Source organism: Cupressus sempervirens, chromosome 7 (genome assembly GCF_028749045.1).
Source record: "Cupressus sempervirens isolate cs-2001-9-10 chromosome 7, ASM2874904v1, whole genome shotgun sequence".
Lineage (NCBI taxonomy): Eukaryota > Viridiplantae > Streptophyta > Pinopsida > Cupressales > Cupressaceae > Cupressus > Cupressus sempervirens.
Window position 1 is genome coordinate 590,805,315 of NC_143124.1, and position 18,886 is coordinate 590,824,200.

General features: G+C 36.3%; 3 protein-coding genes across 3 annotated transcripts in view; 1 reads left to right on the forward strand and 2 right to left on the reverse strand.

Annotated features, from left to right (window-relative positions):
- OS9 (ER lectin-like protein) overlaps window positions 1-18,886 on the forward strand; it is a 94,214-nt gene that overhangs the window by 48,223 nt on the left and 27,105 nt on the right. The window lies entirely within an intron of this gene.
- LOC149548129 (uncharacterized) lies at window positions 2,641-15,496 on the reverse strand. The gene is made up of 6 exons (XM_089793656.1): window positions 15,039-15,496; window positions 14,496-14,901; window positions 11,429-11,505; window positions 11,228-11,343; window positions 9,455-9,586; window positions 2,641-2,962 (listed from the first exon to the last, which is right to left on the reverse strand). The coding sequence occupies exons 1-6, from the start codon at window positions 15,426-15,428 to the stop codon at window positions 2,641-2,643; spliced, it is 1,443 nt and encodes a 480-aa protein (XP_089649782.1). The 5' UTR covers window positions 15,429-15,496.
- On the reverse strand, window positions 15,561-16,922 carry LOC149548130 (uncharacterized). The gene is made up of 3 exons (XM_089793657.1): window positions 16,220-16,922; window positions 15,849-16,081; window positions 15,561-15,733 (listed from the first exon to the last, which is right to left on the reverse strand). Exons 1-3 carry the CDS (start codon window positions 16,891-16,893, stop codon window positions 15,561-15,563), a joined length of 1,080 nt encoding a protein of 359 aa, XP_089649783.1. The 5' UTR covers window positions 16,894-16,922.

An 18,886-nucleotide genomic window follows, 5' to 3' on the forward strand; every position in this document is an offset into this window, starting at 1 on the left:
TTGTAATCCAGTAGATACTCATCAAAGTATTCAGTTTAATACAATTTCAGATTCTGATATTCTGTTATAAATCGGCAATTCAACAACAAAAGCGTAAAATCCAATTTTAAAAACAATATTACAGTCAGATTGGAGAGAAACTAAATTATGCACACAGATGTTAATTCTGCTGTGAATCCACTAGAGATGATGAATCGGGGCTACATCCAATCCAGCTAGAAATCCTAAAGGTTTTGCGTCCTCAAGCTTCAACAAGAGAAAGCAAGAAGCTTCCCAAAGTTCTCCAAAGGAAACCAAAACATCAATCTCAAACCCAAGCATGGCTGAAAATGAATGAGACTTCCTCTTTTAATGCTCAGATAATGACTCTTCAACTCCCCATTCTATCTTTCATCTTATTTCCCCTTTGTCACCTTTCCCCTTTTTAATTAAAAGAGAATTTTTAAATAGTTTTAATTAAACTTTGAAGTCGCTTTTAATTATTTTATAAGTCGGGCTAGTAGTTTTTTAATGTCCTCCCTTCTTGAGTTTGCTTGTCCTGAAGCAATCAATACCCGGATCCCATATAAATCTGCTAGGAGCTCTATATCCCCATCTTAAAACACATCCCGCAACAGTGCATAGCAAGGTTTCCAAATGCAACTCATCCATAAACCAGATCCCTCAATACCATGTCAATTTGTGAAGTACCACTATGTCTGTAGTCTGCACAACTTTGATCAGAATTGCATCAAATCTCAAACTGTGTAGTACTACAACAAAATCCTCAAAATGCCACACATACATTCGGTCAACACCTGGATCCCAAACCATCTTATCCGTACAATCCTGGGAGGAGTAATGGATGTCTAACAACCTATCATCTTGGATCAACCAAATGAACAATCAGATCACCCTACCAAAACCACAAAAATGCATGAAGTTCGTCTCATAAGTCCAAGTATCGCTATCATAAAGCGGACCAACAATACAGAAGATGACGTTTCTATCATTGTACCCCTATACTAGAAGGGTAACCATCTCATAAGGTGTGTGTCTCAAGATGAGGAGTCTCCATAAAACAATTTGCAACTCGCTAACCTCAGGAGGTTGGACCAAATCTGAAAAAATAATAGTAGACCCATCGTAACAACCACTAATAGTTGGATTATGCATAAAGATAAAATGACAAGCTTACAAATAGATAGTTGTCATCTCATGAAGATTTGGTGGTATGTCTCTAGATAATTGGTAGAAATTACCAGTATACATTAAGGGCAACTCTGAATTTTCAGCATCACCACGAGTATCATCACTAAAATTAATGTCTCCATCAATGAAATGATCACCTCTACACATAGTTTTTTAAGTGAAGTCACTTGGTTCATCTTCTACCTCATGGTATGGTGAGATCATGTTACCGCTGTTATAAAAATCAGAACTCATGCATTTGACTTCTTGCTGGTCCTAATGGTCTTCATTGGAGAATGGTGGGAACATTGTTGTTGTTATCATGCCCACAAATGGTATTGATTCCTTCAACATTTCATGCCATCTCCATAGTTCTATCTTTAAGTTCATCTTCTTTGTGAATGGCTGCAATAGAAGGCTCGTTTCCAGCCTGGTATACGGAGAAATGTGTCATACTTATCTGAAGATAAAGTCCAGCTACCTCCTTTTTCTTATCTTCTGCATGTCTGATGGCTATATCCTTGTCTTTTAGTAGTTTCAACTTTCAAGTAATCTGATTTCATCATACTTTCCAGAGCCTTCTTAAGGGTGTGAAGGCTAGCACTATTGGCTTCCTTCAATATTCCCTTTTCCTTTTCAATACTTTTAATTTCCAACACAAATGCACTAAGGCTGCAATGATCGTATCATTTGATACTTTCAGCTTATCCTCCAAATTATATGCCCCAAAATCATCATCTAGAAATGAAATGTATGATCGGTCCTTTAAATCAGCTCCTATAGTAACATCATCTTGTCCTAGTTCTTGAATACTAGATTCATTTTCAATTTCAGCTCCATTATTTTTGGGGCTTTTCTCCCTCTCCAAACGTATTGAATCATCAAGGTTATTGTCTTCACATAATTCATCCTCATGGAGAGGGATCACTATAATCTTTGTCAATAATATCCTCCAATTCACCAAATAAGATGCTAGAATAATCCCTACTATCATCCAAAATGGGTTCCTTCTCATGTGTGTCATCATGTTGAAGATGGACTATGCAGTTCTCAACTTCTGCAAGGTTGATTTGCACTACTTGAGCTAAGACTTCTTCCCTGTTCTCTTCACAAGCGTGACCAAGTGACCCACCTTGCTTGCAATTAAAACAAAGGTGCTCTTTCCTCATTTGATTCTGGTTCAAATTTGAAAATCCTGCAACTTGTCTGCCTACTGATCTTAGCTCATTTTCAGTCATATATTCCTTGAACATGTCAAATTTATGTTCAATTATTTCCTTCACAGGCTCGTAAGCCATGTGTGAGACACTATCCTCCCTCCTCCATTATAGCCAGCAAATTTGATTTTAATTGCTTACGTGCGTCATCATCCTCATCTAGAATTAAAGACATGATTGTTCAAGTTTTCACCTTGTTTGGATGATGCTTCCTAACTTTGCTTAAGAAACATCAAAATAATTGTAGCACCAGTCATTCACAATTGAAATCCAACATCATGATAAAAAATCTGGCCTTTTCCGTAAGTTCCGTAAGTTCCAAGGTCTTAGCCCGTCTACCAAATGTAGGGCTTGTGACATCATGAAATCCACATAAGCCATCCTCAATTAGTTGTAGAACCTTCTTCAAGATTCTATTATTATAGGGAGCAGTAGGAGCTATTATTGTGATTCCCTGAGACAAGTAACAACCATTACTCTCACCTCTTCTCACGGATGCTCCATTAACCTGTGCTGGACTAAGGGAATCATAGAAGGCTGTAATGCCCTGAAGATTGCACTGCTCTATTTGTCTACTATCCTCACCCAAAACTTGTTAAACAATTTGTATATAATCCTACTTAGTTCTGTAACAGTCTGCTTTGTCTGGTCATTTAAAAGCCCCCATTTGTTCCAAATTTAATATTTAGCAATTTGCAGAGGCTGGAAATGTGCACAAGGAGTTGATGGTTGCAGATTGTTGTTTAATTTTTTAAAGAATAATGCCAGAAGGGAGTACAAAAATATCAAACAAACAATTTCCTTCAACTTGCAGTAGATCATAGATTTTAAATTTAGTATCAAATGGTAAAAGAATTGTTTGCAAACTTGTTACTCTTGGGTGCAACAAAAAATGGAAATGAGAGTTGCATACAAAGTCTTAGTACTTGACTGAATGGCAGTCCCCAACTTCCCTTAATCAATCACGTTCTAATTAACCAAGACATCGGGCCACATATGACCTGTTACATCCCAAAAAGCTCAGGAATACACTGACGACACTGACAGTGAGTCCTGTATGGAAATTAGTTAGAATTTGCTGAAGCTCAAACAACTACACTACCAATCACAAATTACCTTCTCGACTAGATGCATTATCGCCTAAAACTTCTTAGGAATGGATAACGTTTCTGAAAGGAGACACCTCTGTAACAACGCATGACTTCTCTAAACCCAATCAAAGTTCTAACTAGTTTACCAGTGATCTTTTGGCAATCAATTTGTGATTTCTTTGCCTTGGATACATTGACAAGGTTTGGGAGAGCCCTCAGTGCACAAAGTGAAGATATTAAAGTTCTAAGTGCTGTTCACTATAGAAATTTTGACAAAAGCTTTACAAAATGCAAAAGTTTAATCTTTAACAGTGTCGCGACAATAAACCCTAGATATTAGACTCTTTCATATTGTCTCTGTGTCATGCGAATGAGGCCACATTGGAAATTTATTGGCACCTTGTCTTTGAAATATTGATCGAACCATTTGTAGAAAGCAATCATGGCTTGTCGGTTACGAGTCAGGAGGCGACGCCTGCTGTGATTGTTACTTTGACATCTCTGCTACGAGAATAAAATCATTTTGTCAGTCCCAAAAATTGACGTTACTTTACCAGGTTCCTGTTAACTCACCCATTCGGTAAACATTGTTGGCAATCTCAATCTTCCCGCCAATGCAATTTCGAAAAGTTGTGTCTCGTGCAGATGGCCTCAAAGAAACAATCCTTTACTTCCAATAGTTTGGGTAGATATCACTTCAAGATTGATCATTCGATTGTGAGAGTTATTCTCCGGCAAACCCCATTCATTAAAGCAACAAATGGCAGCTTAAACCTAATTTTAAGGGCCATCCCAGCCATGATTATGTACATAAAGTGTTTCTCTGCTCCTGTAACACATATTATCCAATATTATTCTTAGCTTCTCTGTGCAATTGAAACTCTTCTACCAAAGTAGTGAAATAGAGTAACAGGTTACCAAAGGCTTTTCACTTATATGAATCGTCTTTTCTTCCTTTTCTGTAATCTGTGAAATTTATCTGCAACTCCCGCAGCTTTCTGTGACCTCATTTTTGTCCCCCAAGATTATGTATACCTTTGGAAAATTCTTTGAGACACTTGAAACATTCTCAGACTTCAATTGTAGTGCAATTTTCTCCACCACCAGCATTACCCAAACTGTTCTGGATACTTCTTTCCACCTGTGCCTCCTTCATGTACTTCGGAACTCAGACCTTAATAGCCAAACATTAGAAATATTCATTACAGACCATTAGAAGATGGGTGCTAATAATACAGTGCGCTGCATCAATATTAAATCCTCCACAAGTATATTCTTTGAAACTAATAGGCGAAAACACATTTAAATGATTCAGGTCCCACCAAAAAATAAAAATAAAAATTATGAAACTCTACTTCATTCCAAATTCAATAGTCTGACATATTGATGCTTTCATGAAGATAGTTGACTCATTAGAATAATTATCTTTCCAAACATCAATAAGCGGCAATATCCTAGTGATGCAAGTCAAATTTGCACGCTTGCATTTAAAAGGACCTCATTATAGTTTGGCCAACAATTTGATTTTATATATACTTAGTGATAGCCATGTGGAATACTTCAATGTTGATCAAGGTTTCAACGCCACAACTTTTGCAATTCTTCTGAGACTTGATTAATTTTCTCCAGCTTTAACATTGCAAATAAACATCATTGTAGATGCAATACAAACCCCCTTTATCTCTGTAAAATTTGCTCTGATAAAATTTTATACTAAGTTTTGATGAAATCTCTGATATACTTTCTAAAATTTTTTTTCTGATGAAGTTTTAGATTATGCCCAACAGGTTGGCAGGTTCGGTGCTCTGCTACCACTTTAATAACCCAAAGGGATATTTTTCCACAATTTTCTCTCAAAGAAATTTTTAGACAACAAACAGATTTTTCATGCAACATAAAACAACAAATGATCAGAAGAATACTCATGCAAAATTATACAGAGTTTGTTACTGCATTGTAAACCAGTAATACTCATAAAAATATTCAATTTAATACAATTTCAGATTTGTTGTTGTATTATAAATTAACAACACAACATAAAATCCAATCTTAAAAATGGTATTATAGTCAGATTGGAGAAAAACTAAAAGACGCACCTGTAATCCCAGATGTGAATTCTGCTATAAATCCACTACAGAGGATGAATTCGAGCCATGTCCAATCCATCTAGAAATCCTGAAGGTTTTCCTTCTTTAGGCTTCAACAAGAGAAAGCTAGAAGCTTCCCAAAGTTCTCCAAAGAGAAGCCAGAAAATCAATCTTAAATCCAAGCATGGTTGAAAATGAATGAGCCTTCCTGTTTTAATGCTCAAACAGTGAACTCCCCATTCTGTCTTTTGTCTTATTTCCCCTTAGACACATTTGCTTCTTTTTAATTAAAAGAGACTTTTTAAATAGTTTTAATAAAACCTCAAAGTCACTTTAAATTATTTTACAAGTTGGTCTAGTAATTTTCTAATGCCCCCAAAAAAGCACATTACAATTAGTCAATAGAAAAAACTTTGAAATTGAAGTTTGGAAAAGCCACGACAGGATAGTATTACAAGTTCAAAGAAATATATGTATCTCAGGAAAATATCAATCTCAAAATACCAGTACATATCAGTGACTTTATCTTCACAAGCTTAGATTCATTTTCAAAAAAATTGTCTAATTGTTCTCAGACTTTTACCATAGATTTCCTTTTCACCATCACACTTTCCTTCTTGCAGAGCATATAGAATTTGGTCTATTCCCCACAGTTTATTCTTATGTTATTATTTCTATTTTCTTTTACTCAAGATATGTCTTCAAATCTCCTCATCCCATATAAAATGAGAAATGGTTAGAAGGAAGTTATATTATGGTAAAATAATGAATGTGTTATTAAATAGAGATCATAAATGCTCTATATATACAAGATACAAGAGAATGTTTCTATAACGAACATGAGAGAGGAAATAGAAACATTCTTGTAGAGTGAAAAAGAAAGTTTCCATAAGGAACAAAAAGATTTTATGGAAACATTACAAAAAGAGTGACAATTAGAAAAATGCGGAAGAGAGAATAAATAGAAACTATCTAATATCATAATACCCTCCCTTAATGGTCAATCTATCTTCAAAAAACAAAAAATTGCATGTCCTCAAAAAGCGTAAAAGGCAACCTCAGGTTGATTAGAGAGGTTTGCATGTTTTGCAATGTTGGCTTGTGGCTAGGATCCACCGTACTTCCGCTGATATGAAGCAATGTGAGTCTTGCATTCTTGGATCACATGACTAAATTTGTGGTAATAGTTGCATCGGATATGCTTCTTCTTGATGCTATTCTGAGACTGGGTAGATGACTTAGACGAGCCTTTATCCTTGTGAAAGGATTGGGCTGAAAATGCTTGTTCAAAGGAGGATGAAGGAGCACTGCTACCAAACTGTTGTTTCCAACGATCCTGCTGCAGAATTTTGGTGTACAAATTTGAGAATTTAGGTCAACATTAGTTGTAGTATTGTTGAGCATGTCAATAAAGTACTCATAGGATGTTGGTAGACTTTTTAGAGTAATGACCACCATATCCTCTTCCTCCATTGTATGACCACTGGCCTCAAGCTGATCTTTGATGTCCTTAATGTTTAGAAGGTGTTCCTATAAGGACATGTGCTCATCCATAATAATAGAGAATAGACGATTCTTTAGAAAAAAGCTCGGCTTTTGTCTGATGTCTCCTAGAGATCCTTTAGTGTTTTCCAGATCTTTGCAGTTGTCTTGCCGGGAGGCACGAGAGGCATTTGATCAACAGTAACTGAAAGCATAATAAGTGAACTGCTTCACAATTATGCTCATCAAACTTATCTTGAGTAGCATTGACTATGGTAGGACGAGTCTCGATACTCAGAACAAGCACTTGAAGGCGACGGTACTCGAAGATCGTCATCATTCTCTGCCCAGGTGTTGAAGTTCTTTTTGTTGAAACATTGATTACCTTCCAGCATAAGACTATTAAAAAATGCCATTGCACATTTTTCAATGAAAAATTGTGAAAAAATTGAGATGACATGAACTTCAAGGCAGATTGATAGAAGACCTAGAAAACTTGAAGAGACCCAAATAAGAGCTCAAAAAACTAGGTAGAATCTTTTGTCAGATTTTGATTCCGCCGCCTCAAAAATCGAGGCACAGAAAATGATGCACCGAAAAAATAACAAGACTAAACCAACTGAGATTTGCAAAAGCCTACTAGGAATATGCAAAAATTTTGTTAATCCAAGATAGGAATCAAGGGTTTCAAAAAAACCTTGGTCGGATTAAAAAACTTCAAAATCTTTGTAGAGTTCTTTAACAGATTTGAAAAACAGGCAGATTTTGCACCAAAAAAATTAAAAATAATTGAGCACTGATTCCCTAGTTGGGTTTGGAGGAAAAAAAGATGCAAATTTTGGGCACTCAGGGAAATATTTCAACAATTTTGAACTAATAATTTCAGAAAAGAAATTAAAATATTTTGAAGAGGCCAGGAATTTGCTCTGATTCCATATTATGGTAAAATATTGAATGTGTTATTAAACAGAGATCATAAATGATCTTTATATTCAAGATACAAGAGAATATTTCTATGATGAACAGGAGAGAGGAAATAGAAACATTCTTGTAGAGTGAAAAAGAAAGTTTCCATAATGAACAAAAGGATTTAATGCAAACATTACAAAAAGATCGACCATTAGGAAAAAACGGAAGAGAGAATAAATAAAAACTATCTAATATTGTAATAAGTTAAACAATAGACAACTGCCAGCTGGTAAACTTCTTGAGCCGGTGGGGCATATAAAAGCCCAATACTTCTTTTTGTATGCTGTCAACTCTTTCAGCCATTTGAAATGTAAAATAAACAAAAGTTTCCAGCAAGTTGACATAATATAATTAAGGAGCCGACAGGCATATAGAAACATCATAAATAAACAGGAAAAATCCAAACAACCAATTTTACAGGTGGCAAAAGGCTACAGATGCAACATCTTGATAACTGATGCTGAAAGTGCTTACACTTCTTTCCTTTTAATGACAAATACTACATAGCACATTGTTGCCAGGTTTCATATTATATTATTGCCATGTTTTTTGCAGATATTTTGTCTTAACAAATCAACAATTTCTTCCACTTGATAGATGCTAATTACCATTTATTCATGTGTTACAGAATCTTGAACTGCTCTTAGGCCATAATGATTTTTTTTGGATTACATAGGCATTTCATCAACTTTTGGTCATTCTGTTTTTGGCTTCATTCATGAGTATGATCAATTTCAAAATTCTCAGTTATTTTCACTTGCAAGTCTGTATGAAAGATATCTGTAACAGCAACTGAATACAAGTCTGATTTCAGAGGGAATTGTAAGTCCATTTTTGTAATATTACTGATTATTGATTCCACAGTTTATCTTTGTTCTGCATTTCTTTTGACATCATTGACAAAAACTTAAAACACAGGCTAAAAATCTCCTCTGTCTTTGATGTCAAATACCCACATGGCAGCAAATCTGAGGCAACAAAGTCTGTCCTGTCAAGCTGTATAAACACAGTCTGAAACCAACATGATGAGAAATGATGAGACAAAAACTGAACCACATCAACAAAAAATGAGCCATAGCAACCAACTGAACCATATCAACCAGTATCATTTTTTCTCCCCCGTTGACATCAATGAAAGAGGTATAGGGTATAAGAGATACAGGCAAAAAGAAACTTAAGTATGATTCAAGCTACACTTCCAAGCCATTGAGGAAGGGATTCAAAGGTGTCTTAAAAAAGAGGTTTAGTAAAAATATCTGTCAGCTGGTTCCATGTAGGCATAAACTCAAGTTGAATCTTAACATCTTCAACCTTTCCCTCAGAAATTGATATTTGATAAAGATATGTTTAGTATGAGAATGAAGTGGCTGTGACATATTCAGCCTCAACAGTTGACAAAGTGATGGAATTCAGCTTCTTACTTAGCCATGCAACCAACCTATCTTCCAGAAGGAAAGCACCACTAGTAATGCTTTGTCTATCATCCACAACCTGCCTAATCCGCATCTGTAAAACCTGCAAGAGTAAACTCATCATTTTGTGGATACCACAAGCCATAATCAATAGTATCCTGTAAATATTTAAATACGTTTTTACTGCATTAAGATGAGAAACTTTCGATGTGGATTGAAAACGTCCAACCTTACAAACTGCTTGCATTATGTCAGGTTTTGACACTGTTAGATATAACAAACTATTTATCGTAGACTTTTATTTTGTTAGATCTGTGATAGGAGACTCATCATTCCTACTTAGTTTACAACCTGTAACCATTGGAGGAATAACTTGTTTGGAGTCCTTCATCTGAAACTTTTAAGCATTTTCTTGGTATATTTAGTTTGTGACAAAAGTATGCTTGCATGTAACTGAGATGCCATTGCACGTTTTTCAATGAAAAATCGTGAAAAAACTGAGATGGCACGAACTTCAAGGCAGATTGACGGAAGACCCAGGAAATTTGAAGAGACTTGAATTAGAGCTCAAAAAACCCAGATAGAATCTGCTGTCAGATTTTGATTTCGTTGGCTTGAAAATTGAATCGCAGAAAACGATGCACCCAAAAAAAAGAGAGAATATCCCAATTGAGATCTGCAAAAATGCACTAGGAATATGCAATTTTTTTTTTAATCCTATACAGGAATTGAGGGTTTTCAAAAAAACCTTGGTCGGATTAAAAAACTTGAAAAAATTTGCAGAGTTCTCGAACAGAGGGTAGATTTGAAAAAAAAAAGGTAGATTTTGCACAAAGAAAATTATAAAAAAAAATTGAATGCCAAAATCCCTAGTCGGGTTTGGAGGAAAAAAAAAAATGTAAATTTTGAACACACTCGGGCAAATATTTTAAAATTTTTTAACTAATAATTTCAAAAAAGAACTTAATTTTTTTGAAGAGGCCACGAATTTTCTTTGATTCCATATTATGGTAAAATAAGGAATGTGTTATTAAACAGTAATCATAAATGCTCTATATATACAAGATACAAGAGAATGTTTCTATAATGAACAGGAGAGAGGAAATAGAAACATTCTTCTAGAGTGAAAAATAAAGTTTCCATAACGAACAAAAAGATTTTATGCAAACATTACAAAAGAACAACCTTTAGAAAAAGATGGAAGAGAGAATAAATAGAAACTATTTAATATCGTAAAAGTTAAACAACAGACAACTGCCAGCCTGTAAATTTCTTGAGCCGGCGGGCATATAAAAGCTCAATACTTCTTTTTGTATGCTGTCAACTCTTTCAGCCATTTGAAATGTTAAATAAACTAAAATTTCTAGCAAGTTGACATTACATAATTAAGGAGCCGGAGGGCATATAGAAGCACCATAAATAAACAGGAAAAATTCAAACAACCAATTCTATAGGTGGCAAAAAGGCTACAGGTGCAACATCTTGATAACTGATGCTGAAAGTGCTTACACTTCTTTCCTTTTATATGACAAATACTACATAGCACTTTGTTGCCAAGTTTCATATTATTTTTTGATTGCCATGTTTTTTTGCAGAAATTTTGTCTTCAAAAATCAGCAATTTCTTCCACCTAATAGATGCTAATAACCATATATTCGTGTGTTACAGAATCTTGAACTGCTTTTAGGCCATAATGATTTTTTGGATTACATAGGCATTCCATCGACTTTTGGTCATTCAGTTTTTTGTTTTATTCGCGAGTATGATCAATTTTAAAATTCTCAGTTATTTTCACTCACAAGTCTGTATGAAAGATATCTGTAACAGCAACTGAATACAAGTCTGATTCCCGAGGGAATTGTAAGTCCATTTTTTTTAATATTACTGATTGTTCATTCCACAGTTTATCTTTCTTCTGCAATTCTTTTGACATCATTGACAAAACTTAAACACAGGTTAAAAATCTCCTCCTTTGTCTTTGATGTCAAAAACCCGCACACCTGCAAATCCGAGGTAAAAAAGTCTGTCCTGTCAAGCTGTATAAACAGAGTCTGAAACCGACATGATGAGACAAAAACTGAACCACATCAACAGAAATTGAACCATATCAACCAATTGAACCATATCAACTAGTATCATTTTTTCTCCCCCTTTGACATCAATGACAGAGGTATGGGGTATAAGAGAAGCAAAAAGAAACTTAAGCATGATTCAAGCCACATTCCCAAGCCATTGAGGAAGGAATTCAAAGGTATCTTAAGAAAGAAGTTTAGTAAAATTATCTGTGAGCTGGTTCCATGTATTAAGTTTTATGCCCAGAAATTAGATAAACAACATAAGAAAAGTAAATAAGATGCACAGAAAACACAGAAGATTTATTATCTTGGGAAAACCCTTCCACTTGAAGGGAAAAACCCAGCCACACCAGCCACACCAGCAAAATATCTATAGTATATTGTTATTGATGATAAAATGTTTGAGTACGAGGCTTTTCACTTGGCCTTATTACAAGACATTGAGCATTCACATAAATAGATTGCATTTGATTCTTCATATTACATACAAAGGTCTCTTCAATTTCCAAATGTAAGACCATTCAGATTTTCAAATATTCAACATTTTACATTTCCATCCGCATGCCTCTTTGCATGGCGTGTGACATATAATATTAACTTAACTATAATCATATATATCTCTTTCAGCTGAAGATGATCATAATGGTCATAAAAAACATATTTCTATCTCATAAAATCATAGATGATGATCTCTATCACAACTACAAACTTCAACACTCCTTGTTAGCAAGAGAGATCTTTAGTCAAGCACGTGCACATAGCTGCAAACAAAGATGATAAGTTCACATAACACATGTTATCTCATCATAGCATAATCCACCATAGTGACTTCATAAGTACATAGAATGAATTCACACGCATGACTTTCACCATGCGTGCTCACAGAGGGTAGAACAAAGACTTTTATTTCAAAACTTCTTCCAAAGAATGGTACATTTATACCTTGCATACTCACAGAGGGTGGTCCATCATACCTACTCATAGAGGGTGGAATGAGGGCTTTCACCTCAAACTTATTGTAATGTTCTTTGTCGGATTTGATAAGAAACAATGAATTTAAAACTAATAGGAATTATGACAAACAATTGTCAATTAAGAAAGGCTATCAAGCAATCTACCATAGTACTATCACCTTGTTGTTTAACCACACTCTGCTGTGAACTAATTATGATAATCAATGAAATCTTGTCATCAAATGAGAACAATACATTTAATATTTTATGACAGTGGATCCAAGTCTTAAAACACTTATGCATAACACGACTGTCACTATGTATAATAAGGAATTGACGTACTGAAGGTAAAGTTATAAAATGAGTTTATTTGGTACAGACCCAATTTCAAAGATGAGACGCCTTGTTGGGAGCCGACTGAGTTGTATATAAATCCAACGTCCACCTTCATTTACTAGGTGCAATGAGTCAGTAATCGATTGCCTATATTACTAGTCCCGACTGTATCACAACTACTCACAAACTTCCGTCACCCGCAGATAATGTCGAAGGCTATGGATGTGCGGGGGTCTCTTTACTACAGATAACAACACTTGTCCTTTTGTTTGGATAATGGCGTCATGCAAATCCTCCACTCTACTTGCATGCCGGTTTTGATATGCCATAGCCCAACTACACTGAGTTCATATGTGGCTTCCACTGATAACCATAACCGACTGGCAATCCCTTCTGTTGTATTCGAGAACTCTACTCTACAATATAACAATACAAACGTAGGCAGTATAAACTGGAAATCAAGGAGGCTATTTCAGACATGATGTTTTACCCAAAGAAACGTGAATCGGAATCGGATCGGAATCGGCAAGGCCGAATCGAATCGTGAATCGGCAATGAATCGGCAATGAATCGGCGATGAATCGGCAAATTTGAAAAAACCCTTTAAATTTAAAGATTTTAACAATTTAAAACTTATTTCATGCACCCTTTATTGAATATAACTTAAGCACACTATAACATCATCAAATAGAAGTTAAAACTTAACATACATAAACATGAAACATAAAATCCATCACATACGTAACTATGTTATCTAAGATTCTAAAATGTAAATTGTAGGCTAGCTGAAGTAAATAGAAATCAAATGATCATAATGATTTAAATCATAGAATGTATGTAAGATGATCCATAAGACATCAAATCATAAATTTATGTAAGAATCTAAGATGAAGATCCATGAAAGTTTGAAACTTTGAAACATATGTCTATCAGTATCAATGATTCAGTATCAATATCTGTAAACAAAATATAAAAACAAGGCTCCAGCTCAAGCCTCAGGCTCATAGTCATCATCATCCTCAACATCATCCTCAAGCTCGGCTACAGCCTCAGCCTCAGCCTCTGAGTATCCAGTCTGCCTAGTAGCAAGGCGTCTAATGTAGGTCCTAGAGGACCGTCGAGCCATATCTCCCGCATATAAGATGGGCTCACGAATGTCGCTAGGGCCTGTGTCTGTGCGTGCACGTGTGCGTCTACCAATGCCTGAAGAACGTGCTCTAGCTGCCTCAGCCTTTATATCCACCTGGTCAATCCACGCACGGTCTTCCTCAGTGAAGACTGGATCTACAACCTTTGTGAGCCACTCTGATTCTGGATCAATCTCGTCCAGAATGATCGGAGAGGAGTCAGTGCCCAAAATCTGTCTGATCCTAAGACGGAGGTTGTAATGAACGAAGACAAGATCATTCAACCTTTGCACTGTCAACCTGTTTCTCCTCTTCGAGTGGATGTGCTCGAACATGGACCAACTGCGCTCACATCCAGAAGCGTTGCTTGGCTGACTCAGAATACGAATGGCAATTTTTTGAAGTTTTGGGGTTGTGGCCCCAAACATTTGCCACCATCTATCTGAAATAAGGGAAAATAAAAATAATTAGTCTCATTTACAAATTACAAATTACAAGTTAACTCTAAAATTACATAATCAACTTTAAGTTTAGAATCTAGATTCATGAACATTGAATATATTATTTAATTTTTACCTGGCTGTATTGTTTCCCGAGCATTTATGGCTACCCTGCTAGAGAAAAGTGGCCCTTCTTTATTATTGAACTTATCAAGCTCAATAATTGCAGCACTGCTATCCTCATCAGTACTCAACCTCTGGATCACTGTATATAATCCGGTGAGAACCTCCTCATCTGCCTTGAAGTCAGGATGGAAACGAAATGCCGAATTCAAAAAGTAAGCTGCTACATGGATGGGTCTGTGGAGCTGATTCTGCCATCTCCTATCAATGATGTCCCAAATAGGGGCATACTTCTCCTGCACTCCTGCATACTGAGCTCTAATGGCCTCCTTGGCCCTATCCATGCCCTCATATATGTAGCCCATAGAGGGCTTCTCCCCATCAGCAGTTCGTAGGAGAGATACAAGAGGCTCAGTGGCCTACATATAAAGTAAAACAAAAATTAGAGTCAAAACTTAAACATAGAATAATTCAATAATATAAGGTAAAACTAAATCATTAAACAATTAGCATAGTAAACTGTAAAATATTAAATGTTAAATTGCAATAAAATTACCTTAAGTATTTCTCTAGCAGGTTTCAAAAAACCATCATCATCAAATATGCAATCCACCACATCTATCCCTGCAGTGGTCGTAGCATAGGAAGATGAAATCCACTCCCGCCCAACAAACATGCTCCTCAAATCATCCCTTGATGTCAACAAGGACTGCAAGGTGATGAAATTCGAGGCAAACCTCGTGATCGCTGGACGAGCTAACTCTTTGTCTCCTGTGTACTTCCTCATTGTGCTAAGGACAAATGAATGATTATAAATAAACTTACATATGTTTTTTGCCCTTTCCACACATGACTTGACCCACTCAAGTTTGCCAATTTCCTCCAACATGAGGTCAAGGCAGTGTGCTGCACAAGGGGACCAAAATATGGTGGGGTGCCTCTCCATCAAAAGTTTGCCTACAACAATTTTAAGATAATTAGAAATTCAAATTTCAAACATGTTAGAACTTAGGAAACTTAGAAATTCTAAGTTAGAATTATAAAAAGTTCAAAATTCAAATAAATTTATTTTCAAAACTTAAAAAGTTAAAAGTTTTCCTGCAGCAACATAACTTGCTGCATTATCCGTCACCACTTGCACCACATGTTCTTCCCCCACCTCTGCTATAACTTCCTCAATAACCTCACATAAGTATGTGGCGTTTTTTACATGAGCAGAAGCATCAATGGATTTGAGGAACATGGTATATCCTACAAGTAACAAAACAACGAATTATAATTACTATTAGCAATCAACAAATCAAAATTTGAAATAGTCAATCACGATTCAAAATTATGTATGTAGGAAAGTAGAATGATCAATCACCTCCATAGGATACAAGAAAATTGAGGAGTGTTCTTCCCCTCCTATCTGTCCAACCATCAGTCATGATGGTGCAACCCTTTTCGATCCACTCCTTTCGGTTGTCCTCAAGCTCATGCCTCATATCCTCAACCATTTCCTCCAGGAGGTATCCACTCAACTCAGCCTCAGTTGGGGCTTTAAACCCCGGACCACAAATGGTAACTGCATCTATCATGTTCTGCCAATAAGGAGTCCTGTCACAAATAGATAATGATATTGATTAGAAATTTAGATGTCAAAAACTAAATCATAAAACAAGTAGATATAATTAAAGTTTTACTTTTACTTTTAACTTTAACTTTGAAGATAACAAAGAAAAAAGAATCAATTACCTGGCTGCAATAAATGGAATGTTGCAAAAGTACCAGAATTTGCAAATCTCTTTTCTGGCAGCATCATGAATCTCCTTGTTCAAACCCATGCCCTCAAGCGTGGGTTGGGAGCCAGGAGTAGTGCGGGGCACAAAGTAACTATCCATTCTGCTTTTTCGCACTCTAGGCCGCAATAGGTTGGTGTTGGACTCTGTCTCAGTATGAGACCGACTACCACTAACACTCACATGAGCACTAGCACTAGGATGAAAAGGAGGCCTAGAAGAACCCTCTCCAACACAACCTACGGATGCGGAAGCTGATGCAGATGCACTTGCAGATGTAGATGCGGTTGCGGATGTGGGAGCACGGGAGCCAATACCTCTTAACCCTTCAAGTTGCATTTTCTTAGTCAACTTGTCTTGTTCAATTTTTTCTAATGCCACTAAACAAGAGCGTTTTGCCTCAGCGGTTTGTTGAGTGCAAACTGTGACATCATGGCCAGGTATGCCAGCAATGTGGTATTTCAATCTATAGATACCTCCCGAATTTATTTTTTCTTTGCAAAATATACATTTTGTTTGATATTTGGTTCTCCCAGGAAACTCTTCATTATATTTCCAGCATTCATCTTTTTTACCCATTGTGGAAATTGGAAAATGAAGGCAAAGGGCTGCTGCAATAAAAAAATTCATGTAAAAAATCAAAGTTTGCAACTAATAAACAAAAACTACAAAACAACAAACCCTAGTTTGTAATTTAGTAAAACTAAAAATAAAAAACATTCAAGATTTGCAAATGAACACTAAAAAAATTTAACAAAAAATGCATACTACACTAACATGCAAAATAAAAACCAACACTTACCTCTTGCAAATGAGTTGAGGAGTGTTGATATTGACTCCTTAATGCTCCCAATGCAATTTATGGCCTCCCCAAATGGACTTCTGATCTCTTTGGTGCTCTTCCTTCTTGCCGGTTGGAAACTTATGGATTCTCTTTTCTCTTCTTCTCTCTCACTCTTCCTCTCTTCTACTCATACTAAGCAAATAGAAGGCTCTTTAGGGTTATAACAAAGAGGAAAGTCAACTTAGAAAGCAAATAAAACATGTGTTTTTTTTAAAAAATTGAACTTTCTATCCTTGCTGCCGCGGCCGATTTCTGGAGATTCACGATGGCGATTTTGGCGATTTTTGCCATGAATCGCCGATTTTGGCGATTCAGGCGATTCACAAGAAAAAATCGCCACCAGCGATTTCCGATTCCAAAAAAATCGGGAGCCATGAATCTTATCGCGATTTCGGCGATTTCATGGCGATTTCTGGAACTATGGTTTTACCTCAAATAATATGAAGAGCTTCTTTGTTTGACACCCAAACCTGGGTCAACTACTGGTGTTCTGTGTATTATGCCAATCTGCCTTCTGTCTATCTCCAACTTCCTTCATACACTTAAAACCTCAAAATCAAACTTTAATTCTACAAATATGATGTGTGATTGCTAGGTTCGCGTCTACCCCCGTAAGGGGTTTCGTCCTTAGGAGGAATCCAGTCACAATTTAGGCGACCGTTAGGATTTGAAGAGTTTTCATATATTCATTCGTTGTGTCCTTCCCAAGACTAAGCCTCTTATTTATAACCTCGAAGTGAGGGAAGACTGTTGGAATAAGAGATGTGGGATAAAACACCAATTTCGTCTTCTAGTCACTTAAGTCATTTTATAAAGTGAATGTCTTAATAAAACATAAAGTAACTTTATTAAAGTACTTTAAGACATTAAATGACGAACTTAAGACAAATCTTCCTTGTGACTGGCAGGCATCCTAATTTGTAATGCTGTTAATCTATCCGGATGTGGAGATAGATTATCCAAACACCAAAAGAACTAGTGTGAAAGAGGGGACATGACAGTCCTCCCTTCCCGGGATTGCTTGCCTTCAAGCAATCTTAATGTTGGATACTGTAAAATAGACTCACCTTCCCAAGTGGCGTCTTCATACAGTAAATCCTTCCAGCGGACTAGATATTTTTTGACAGATCTATTTCGTAGCTTCTTTTCCCTGGTCTCACTCACCTCTACCTCTCCTTGTCAAGTGGAGGCAAGCCCTCTAATGGTACAACCTATTGACCAATTGCCTTCTTGAGGCATGAGATGTGAAACACATTGTGGATTCGACTGTTGCCAGGTAAATCCAACTCATAAGCAACCTCACCAACCCACTTGGTGATGCAATAAGGTTCGTAAAATTTGGGCTTAAGCTTTTCTGACCCACTTTTCTTTAGGGAGATCTATCTATATGGCTGGAGACGAAGATAAACCATGTCACCTATCTCAAAGTTCCGCTTTGTACGATGTCAATCAACATATAACTTTTGTTGGTTTTGTGCCTGCTGAATATTATTTCTAAGAGATCTGAGAATATCCTGTTGATCCTGGACCCAATCTTTGGCTAATGGAGCCCTGCTTTCCTGTAAAGCCAAATTAATGAAAGATAAAGGTTCGTAGACATAAAGAGTGTGGAAAGGAGTCATCCAAATAGACATGATATGTGCAGTTATAGCAATTCCGCCAAATACAACCATTTAACCCAAGCTCCCTGCTTTTCTGTAAAGCCAAATCAATGAAAGAGAGAGGTTCGTAGTCATAAAGAGCCTGGAAAGGAGTCATCCGAATAGACATATGATATGT

What these genes read in the sequence shown, in the direction of transcription:
- LOC149548129 (XM_089793656.1), bottom strand. Translation starts at nt 15,428, where the DNA reads ATGGAGAGGCACCCCACCATATTTTGGTCCCCTTGTGCAGCACACTGC. An exon ending in TCGGGAAACAATACAGCCAG is followed by an intron (nt 11,506 to 14,495) that starts GTAAAAATTAAA and finishes GATGTGGTTCAG; the next exon opens with TTTTTGTCTCATCATGTCGG. An exon ending in TTTTTACCTCGGATTTGCAG is followed by an intron (nt 11,344 to 11,428) that starts GTGTGCGGGTTT and finishes AAAGAATTGCAG; the next exon opens with AAGAAAGATAAACTGTGGAA.
- LOC149548130 (XM_089793657.1), bottom strand. Translation starts at nt 16,893, where the DNA reads ATGAATTTTTTTATTGCAGCAGCCCTTTGCCTTCATTTTCCAATTTCC. An exon ending in ATTCCATTTATTGCAGCCAG is followed by an intron (nt 16,082 to 16,219) that starts GTAATTGATTCT and finishes TATTTGTGACAG; the next exon opens with GACTCCTTATTGGCAGAACA. An exon ending in TTTTCTTGTATCCTATGGAG is followed by an intron (nt 15,734 to 15,848) that starts GTGATTGATCAT and finishes TGTTACTTGTAG; the next exon opens with GATATACCATGTTCCTCAAA.